Below are 9,538 nucleotides of genomic sequence, written 5' to 3'. Positions count from 1 at the left end.
ATGGATTTCATTTATAGATGGTTTCTCAAGCCTAATTTCCATTTCACTTTTCTTCTTCTCTGGCAATCACATTTTCAGGCTGCTCAATCATTTACAAACTTTATTTTTGGAGACTCATTGGTAGATGTTGGAAACAACAACTATATCTTCACATTGTCAAAAGCTGATTCTTCCCCTTATGGCATCGACTTTGGACCTTCCAATGGCCAACCCACGGGAAGATTCACTAATGGTCGGACCATTTCTGATATTGTGGGTATGTATGTTTATTTCAGAATATATATATATATATATGTACATAGATCGAGTATATATTATATATCTTGCACTGCCTAAGTTTATTTAATTCATAAATATTGAAAACGAGTAGTGAGTACTACGTAATTAGAAATAAATGTGCTTGATTTAACGGTTAGTTACAGTATTTAATACGATTTAAGTAAGTATCTAACAGAACAAGACTTTGGTGCACAAGTCAACTATATTGATAAGTTGACTCTTCTTGAAGCATGTAAATGTCATAAGTGGGTTTGATTGGACCGAACAAATTAGTTACGCGTAATTGAAAAATTGTAATGGAGAGAAGTCAAAGGCTAATCACATAAATGCGAGTTTGGTAAGGAGTTCTATTTAATTTTAACAATTTATTAAACCCCTTACTCAGTTGGTCCTTCTTTTCAATCACTTCAAAGTTTTTTTCAGAGTTTTAAGATGATGCCACTCTGTGTTGATAATGCCACTCTGTGTTTAATTGTTTTACACATAACATATAGTTATCATTAATCATAAGATAGAATAATATATAGTTTTATTGGAATAAATTGAAACATTAGGTGAATCGGACTCCTTTCATCACCACCTCTAACCCATTGTAATCTTGTTTTTATTCTTTTTTGCGGAGATTACTCTACCACTAGGTAAAGCTATTGTAATACATTCAGTTCATTTTATATGATATTTACAAGTTAGCAAAAAAATTGAAACATTAGGTGAAGCTTAGGAGCAAAATCTGCACCACCTCCCTATCTTGAACCAGACACTGAGGCTAACTCAATTTTCAATGGAATCAACTATGCTTCTGGTGCGGCTGGAATCTTGGAAGACACTGGAATTTTGTTCGTAAGCTCCTCCACCATCTATTAACTTTAAAAATATATATATTTTACGTATATTACTATTTTATGGAATATATCTTTAAACAAAGCGAAAATGTAATAAAATTCGTGTATACAAGACCAATATTTTCATGATATATAAAATTCTAAAACCACTTTTTCATATGTTATGAAAGGAATGAAAGGAAACCATGTTTACAATTCGAGTTTTACCTATTTCGAAACAGTTTGTAAATAACTCTATTTTCCAATCGATAAATAAGATTATTCAATTTTACGTTTACCACTAATGAATTTTTTTTTCTTTTCTTGACAGATCGGTAGAGTTCCATTGAGAGAACAAGTGAGTTACTTTGAGAAGAGTAGAGATTATATGATAGAAGTGATTGGTGAAAATGGTACAAAAGAGATGTTGAAGAAGGCAATGTTCACAATCACAATTGGGTCAAATGATATATTAAATTATATCTAACCATCTATACCTTTCTTCTCCCAAGACAAGCTCCCCACTGATGTCCTGCAAGATTCCATGGTATTCCATTTGACCACACATCTTAAGGTAATATTTCTCAAAAAAATAGTACATTATATAGATAAATAGCCTACAAATTCGGGCCCCTTGACTAAGTCTTTGAGTGAAACAATTATTATTATGATAATTTGTTATCATCACTTGGGGTCCAACATTTATTTCGTGGTGAAATAATAAAAAATTATCATTGGGGCCATCTTTGCATTCCTGTAAAGTTTCTATAAACTATTTTTGCGCAAAAAATACAAAAGTTTTCATAAGATATTTTTGCAATCTGTACAAGCAAATGCCACACTATTGCTTTTTTTTGTTTGTTACGCTTGATGTGTTTACGTGTACATTTTATAGAAACGTAAACGTAGATACATCCTAAAACGGTTTTCAATTGCGTGTTAACAGCGTTTGCATCAACTAGGAGCTAGGAAGTTCGTGGTGGTTGGAGTAGGCCCACTCGGTTGCATACCATTTGCTCGTGCCTTGAATTTAATACCAGCAGGAAAATGCTCACACCAAGTCAACCAAATTGTCCGAGGCTACAACATGAAGCTTAGAGACTCTTAGGACATTGAACACGGAGTTAAGATCCGGAGATCACAACACTACATTTGTCTACGCTAACTCTTACGACCTTTTCTTGGAACTGGTCCTGAACTATCGACAATTTGGTAAGGATTGGTGTTTTGCCTGATTCTAGTCACTGATTTTATTGATTAGAATCTAATGAAATTGTTTAGAAGGCCTGGAGAACGCAGACAAGCCGTGTTGTGGCGGCTACTTTCCACCATTTACGTGCTTCAAGGGACCGAACCAGAACTCAAGCCAAGCGGCTTGTGAGGACCGCTCCAAGTTTGTCTTTTGGGACACGTATCACCCAACCGAAGCTGCCAATCTCATTGTTGCAAAAGCACTTCTCGATGGTGACCAAACTGTGGCCACACCTTTCAACATTCGTTATCTGAACGATCTTTAATTTACTAAAGCTAATGTTCGTGGTGATTTCATAACCATATAAATATATTCAGTCATATGTCATACACATCAATCAGTAGCTAAAAAGCTATAATCTTCTTAGGAAACATCACAACAAGAAAGAGAGGCTCTACTGATAGACTATTAAGCTTAGTGAAGCTTGTACATTACAAACTGAACCAAACTGAAATAAACAACTAGGACTGAGATAAGTGGACTATAAACCGCATTAAACTTAATACCTTAGTCACCAGCTGAATGTATCCTTAGACTTCCCAATTTTGGTTTTGTACGAACTCTCTATTTCTTCCTGCAGACATTTCATTAACATATCTATCACTCTTACAATAACTGTATCAGAACCCTTTAACATATTTTTCGACATGATCAAGCATCGATTCAAAAAAGTAGAGCAACGAGAGATTTACCTTGCAGGATTTTAGTAGTGGTTCTAGGAATGAGGATCTGAAGTATTTGATTGATTTCCCAAGTAAACTTTTATCTGAATCTGCAGGTGTTAAATAATTGAAACTATTTATACTAGTTAAGTTTAATCCAAAGCAATTCCACATTGATGGTATTTGAGAACATACCATCATCTACATCCATGCTGAGGCCTCCTGCGTTGATTTCTTCTATTAGCTGAAATTCATTAGAAAATGAAACATAAGCTTAAGGAAAACTATCTCTGTGATGAAATAATTCAGATCCACACTCTAATGTATCACATTATCTATTATTTTACCTGTGAAAGAGTTGGAACTGCCAATGGATCAAACTCATCACAGTTATTCGGGTCAATAGGAACACAGACACGACCTGAAAACCAGACAACATTTCTTAAGAATTTGAGCTCACATCCAAATATTGAACTGAGTATGGATATGATTCTTATCAGCTGGTGTGATATAGTAAAAAATCAGTGAAGAGACCTGTTTTGGGATGGACACAGAAGGGTGCCTTAAGCAAATGGTTCATTTGTTTTGAGACCTGAAATCAAAGAAGGCACCATACAACTAAACAGTCACTAAACTTGTCCGGCCTCCATCTTATCAGTTGCTACATCTTATAAAGCAAGGAAATATACCATTATAGCACGGTGGGTTAGTAAAATTGTAGCATAGATTAGAACAAACCTCCAAATCAATTCGAGGATAGGTAAAGGTAAAGACAATTTCTTCTATGCACGTCCGCAGTGATGGAGCCTAAAACATTGGAGACAGGATTGAAGATGAATAAGTCTGGGATTCAAGTTCATTATGCTAACAGCTAAGTTAAAACAACTAAGTCTTTAACATACACGTTTTCAATCATTTAAGAAATTACACACCTTGTTTTTCTTTGACTGAAGCGTTTTTTTAAGCTGCTCCCACCTTAAAAGACTGGTGGCTTCTTCTGATAGTGATGATCTCGCAGAATTCTCCCACTTTCCTCTGAGATCTGATTGGATATCTGTCGTGAAGGTTTAAATTATTGTAAATGGCCAAACTGAGGTAAGGACCTCTCATACGCTGGAAAAATAAATCATCACTCTTCCATACCTTCATCTGTTATCATCCCAAGTATCTTCTCATACTTTTCTTTGCTTGAGAATATACTTTGGTTCGTCTGTAACTCACCCTCAAAGAAATTCTTAAGAAAATCCACATATGATCTCCTGAAAAGCCTAATTGAAATTAGTAACAAAGAAGGTGATTTTGAATTCAGAAAGGAAGAAGTGAAAGATAAACCCATACGCAAGGAACGGATGAAGAGAATGACCCATAAGATCGACTTTCTTGGCATTGTTTTCATTTCCCTGTGTCACAGAAACAATAATTAAACTTAGATAAATTCAAAATGTCAGAAACACCAACAAAATAAACCACAATTTAGCTCTTGAGAACACCACCTTATAAACACGGAAGTACTCAGCAACTGCTGATCTTTGTTCATTAGTCAACCTGCAGGGGATTTAATCATGCAGAATTTCATTCACAGAGCAGAAGATGATATGCGGAAAGTGATTCATAAACCAATCAAAGTGAGAAACTGTTTTGTGGTCTTAGTTTCACCTTCGAGCTTTAGCATCACAAACCCAACAATGAACTCCACGACGTCCACTGAAGACCCAGAGAATATATTTGAAACCAAAGTCCTCTGCAATTGACAAGACCAAAATGGGTGACTATAAGTTCGTGCTATGATAAGACCAAGCAGTTTTTCACATTGACAAAAAACTAGATCAAGCAGTGAACTCCACAAAGATCTTCACGTTACAGGGGCTATAAATATTACAAAAACTCATAGGGATGGAAAATCTCAGGAACACTAGTTGCATCAACTATTTGAAACTTAAGAAAATATTCGTGATACCTCTTAAGGAAGTATCAATGACTTTGATAGCAACTGTCATTAAAGGCCAACACTTGGTGCAAACATCAGCTCCCGAGCAGCAATATCTAACATCATCATAATCTGTTATATCCTGAGCAAAAAAACATATTCAAGTCAAGCAACCACAACAAAATACACAAGAATAAGAAATGCTTGATAAAGAATATTAAAACTCACAATATCAAAGACCAACTCCCTCTCCACTGGAGTAAACAAATTAGTTCCACTGTGTGCATAAGCATGTCTCTTATCAGGCTGAAAAGAACACATTCATAAACCTCAAACGAGTAAGAACGGTTCCTAAAACATAGACAAGGTACCAAATTTGAAGGAAAAAACAGGATTTAGAGCTTACATCAACGCTATACACAGCGCCAATATCAATCTTGTATGGGAAATTAGATTTGATAGCATCTTCCATAGCTGAAGCATTCTTGAAAGACTTGTACCGCAAATAAACATCGTTCTCAAGGGTAAAGGAGAACTCTCTTCTACCGAAGTAGTATTCATCACAACCAGGATGTTTCCCATCTAACAAATTTTAAAAACACAGACAATAGTTCATTACAAGCTTTACAACCAGTTACAAGCTTTCATATGTGAAAGAAACAAGACAAGTACCGTGTCCGTATGAGAGCCATTTGTGAATATCAGAGTAAGGGAATAGATTGCCTGCAAGATGTTATCAGTAGTGTAAGGCAGATAGAATTGATTATATGAAGAGACAACAACAAAAAAAAAAAAAAACTTGCCGTAGTAAATCCGGAGGTAATGAACATTGAACTCGTTTTCGATTTTAGGATTTGGGTCATCAATCATCATATCATCTCCATTGTTATCAATCTCCTCTCTCGTCATCTTCCCCGTACAGTAACAAAAAAAAAGAGTTGCTTTTATTAGTATCTGGGTAACCAAAAAACAAATCGAATTTTTGTAAGTAAGGACATCATAATCGGATTGAATTAAGTTGTGATACCAAATAAAGAGTTAGTAGAGATACAGAACATTAGATTCAGATTGAAATGATTAAGCTTCCGATTTAATTGATTGGAAGAGAAAGAGAAAGCTTACGAATCTTGAAGGTGGTAAAAGGAGAAGCCTGACGGAGAACAATGTCGTCGTCGTCGTCGATTTAGAAATTTGTTGTGGCGTTTGGGAGATTTTTGGAGTGGGCAACTGTGTGTGGACTGTGGGAAACAGCGGGAAAGAAGAAAGCAACTAGGGTAAATTTGGCGGGGAATATTGGAAGAAACAATGGGCCCAAATAGTAGTTATGGGCTTATTTCTTTAGGCCCGTTATATTTGTTGTCGCTTTTCATAATTTTGTTTTGTTTTATTTTCTTACCTAAAAGTGGTAAAGCACACAACCAGAACACCGTTACCGAACATTTACGGTTTAACTTTGATCTTTATTCATTTATTTTTAAACTTTTCACATATATTAAGAAAAAAATTAAACTGATACGAAATACATAACTTTTTTATTAATAAATTTCTATAATTCTAAATCAATAATATTTAATTATTTTCTAAATTTATAATCCATCAGTAATAAATATATAAAATGCAGAAAAAGTTTTTAAAATGTATCTTTTTGTAACAATATTTCCTGTAAATTAAATTAAAAGAAAGAATAGAGAGAGAGCAGTTTCTAATAATTGGGTTAAAAACAGAACATGTAATAATTCAAAAATCCTGTTTTTTTAAGTGATTGATCGATCTATTAATTAGCCCATATGAAGTTTTCATTCAACTCTAACCACCACACATAATTTTGGCTTGTGGACTAAAAATGTTATTAGCAGGAGAATATTCATAGTCAACTAATACTTGTGTTGTACTTCTGAAAAGGTAAATTTTGGAAGTATATATTTTTTTTTCATTTATCAACTTTATATTCTATACTCATAAAACTTCAAAATATAATAGATTTTTCTTATGTATTTTATATCGTTTTATACCTTTTCATAACAACTTCTAGGCTTCTAGCATCTCCAATTGCATATGAAAATCTTGGTTTTCAAAATCTCATCTGATTATTACGTAGATTTTTTATTTTCTTGAGAAGTCTTTGCATGATGAGAGCTAATAAAAAAGTTATAAAATTGATGAACCTGTATAGCAGAACTGTTTTGAAGGACATGGGAAAGAGTATTTCTCAAGAATCTAATCAAGTCAACCAATTTGCTACTATTGTAAATCTTCTGGTTGGTTTCAACATTTAACATGAGTGCCTCTGCTCTCAAAGGAATATCTAGTTTCATATGCCAATCCTGGCCTTTCAATACTATATCTGAACTTGCTATAACTATAGTAAATTAACCAAGAAACTAGTAAATTGATAATGATGCAAAAAAAAAAGAAAGTGATTTGTTTAGTTTGAATGGGGATGTATACTAGCACAAATATGAGAATATTAGAAAAAATGATCTTTTTTAAAACATTTGTCCATCTACACTTTTTTTTGTAGGGTTGGTCATATAGGTTTAAATTTGCTTTTTAATCCAGTTTTGCCCTCATTTTTCAAAAAACGAAAATAAGAAAATATAAATAAATTTTGAAAGTAAATTTATTTCAAAAAATAAGAAAACAAAATAGAAACCTAAGCCTCTAATTCACTGAGAGACTTCTACAAGACTAAAACCTTTTTTTCGTTTTCTCTTTTAGCAAGTCGTGAAAAAAAACTGAACATTGGTGATATCGACGGCGGCGACTGTGGTGACATCTTCGTCTTGTTGTCGCGATTCATCGACGGTGGTGAGTGTTTTTCCCTCCTTTGCTCATCTGGGCGAAGCTTAATTCTTGTTTTGTCCTCTTGTTGATTTGTCTTTCTCTTGTTCTTGTGATTAGTCAATTTTTTTTGTTTCCTCACTTTAATAGGTCAATATCCTTTGCTTCTGTTCACATCATATGAAATTCGTATTCATATTGCAGTGTAAATATTTTAAGTTCTCTCATCTTGTTTTGTTAGTTTTAATCGCTCAATTTCGATGAAAAGTATGAAATTTTAAATGGTCTATTTCTCAATTTTACCAAATCAGGAAAACCAAATTTTCAAGGTTGTTTTTGTTTGTTTAATCTCGATTTCAACCAAGAATTGTATAATTTAAGTAAATTAACAAATTTTCAGTATGAATTTCTCTTGAACATTTATCCATGTTCATCGAATTTGGTTTGTTTAACTGTGGAAATTTTTTGGCATGTTTAACTTTTATCCTTTTGTAATCTCGATTTGAATCCAGAATTGTATTATTATAAGTACAATTAACAACGTTTCAATGATTTTCTTAATAATGTGGTAATGATGAGGATGAAGCTCTCGATTTTCTGATTTTTCACTATTGTATAAGACTTTGAATTCTTGTTTTGCATCTAAATGATTAGTAATCAAGGTTTTTTGTTATTAATTCATAGTTTTAAGAATCTGTATTATATTGTTTTTGAAAATTTGACTCTTTCTATCTCAAGAAATCGAGTAAGAATCTCATATCTTTGTTGATTTTTGTTATGATTTATAAAAAACTCTATTTCAAATTGGAAATGTTGGTTTTTATGATTCATTAGTTTCATAAGGTTATGTAATTTTTTAAAAACTCGATTTCAATTTTTGATCTTCTTAGTTCAGAAAACCTCTCAATTTTTTTTTTCAAATTCCTGTTTGCATCTAAATGATTAGTAGTCATAGTTTTCTTGTTCTTAAATCATACTTTTAGTTGATTTATTTCAGTTGTGGCTAGTTTATACTAATTCATCTTTTACTATATTCGGCAGGAATGGAACAATTGAAGTATCCTAAGCGGCTTATGGAAGATGGAAGTGAGCCACAAGTTGGGCAGATAAATAACTCATGTCGAATGTCTATTTTGAACAAAATCAAGAGCGCATTACCAGAGGAGTATGAGATTGTGAAGGGTGATCCAGTTTTCGCAAGTATTTTTGCATTGTATGAGAATGGTCTTGAGTACTCAGCTCGGTTGATACACAACATAATGTGTAGGCAATTGGTGACTAAGCGAAGACATGAGCTGTGGTTTGTGTTTGGTAAGAAGCCGCTTAGATTCTCGATGGAAGAATTCCATGCAGTTACTGGGCTAAAGTTCAATGATGATTTTAGTGGTGATTCATAGGAATGGACAGATGATAATGGGTTTTGGAGTAAATTGTTGAAGAGAGGTGGTATCATTACCATTCAAAGTTTGATGAAGACCCACCTTGAAGCAGCTCCATCGTGGAGAAAAAAGAAGATAAGATCCAGTTTGTGTATGTTTGTGTAATTGCTGGGTTGGAAGTGGCTAAGGATGAGAAGAAAGCTATACCACATTCATACATCAAGCTGGTAATGGATCTTGAGAAGATTAGGAGTTATCCTTGGGGTCTTGTAACTTTTGACCATTAAGTTAGCTCTATAATGGAAGCAAGAAAGAAACTGAAGAACCCCATAAGTTACATCCTCAATGGTTTCTCATACGCTCTTCAAGTTTGGGTTATGGAAGCCATTCCTGTCATTGGACAACTTATGGGAGAGAAGATTGACAAAGAGATTACA

The 9,538-nt window shown here is 33.7% G+C and overlaps 1 protein-coding gene and 1 pseudogene across 2 annotated transcripts; one reads left to right on the top strand and one right to left on the bottom strand.

Moving 5' to 3' along the window:
* On the top strand, positions 1 to 2,639 carry LOC109126789 (annotated as a pseudogene).
* LOC104719854 (DNA primase small subunit-like) lies at positions 2,690 to 6,179 on the bottom strand. Of its 2 annotated transcripts, none has more exons than XM_019230612.1 (17): positions 6,064 to 6,179; positions 5,745 to 5,895; positions 5,614 to 5,664; positions 5,348 to 5,523; positions 5,170 to 5,247; positions 4,972 to 5,083; positions 4,671 to 4,755; positions 4,508 to 4,559; positions 4,353 to 4,414; positions 4,158 to 4,273; positions 3,947 to 4,068; positions 3,753 to 3,821; positions 3,549 to 3,606; positions 3,362 to 3,435; positions 3,210 to 3,258; positions 3,045 to 3,124; positions 2,690 to 2,926 (listed from the first exon to the last, which is right to left on the bottom strand). In XM_019230612.1, exons 2-17 carry the CDS (start codon positions 5,848 to 5,850, stop codon positions 2,864 to 2,866), a joined length of 1,353 nt encoding a protein of 450 aa, XP_019086157.1. In that variant the 5' UTR covers positions 5,851 to 5,895; positions 6,064 to 6,179; the 3' UTR covers positions 2,690 to 2,863. The 2 variants fall into 2 exon arrangements, with proteins under 2 accessions (XP_019086157.1, XP_010436139.1); XM_010437837.2 differs by having other exon boundaries at positions 5,745 to 5,850.

The sequence above is a fragment of the Camelina sativa genome, chromosome 10, assembly GCF_000633955.1.
Source record: "Camelina sativa cultivar DH55 chromosome 10, Cs, whole genome shotgun sequence".
In the NCBI taxonomy this organism is placed as follows: Eukaryota; Viridiplantae; Streptophyta; class Magnoliopsida; order Brassicales; family Brassicaceae; genus Camelina; species Camelina sativa.
This window is presented reverse-complemented; position numbering and strand designations above follow the sequence as displayed.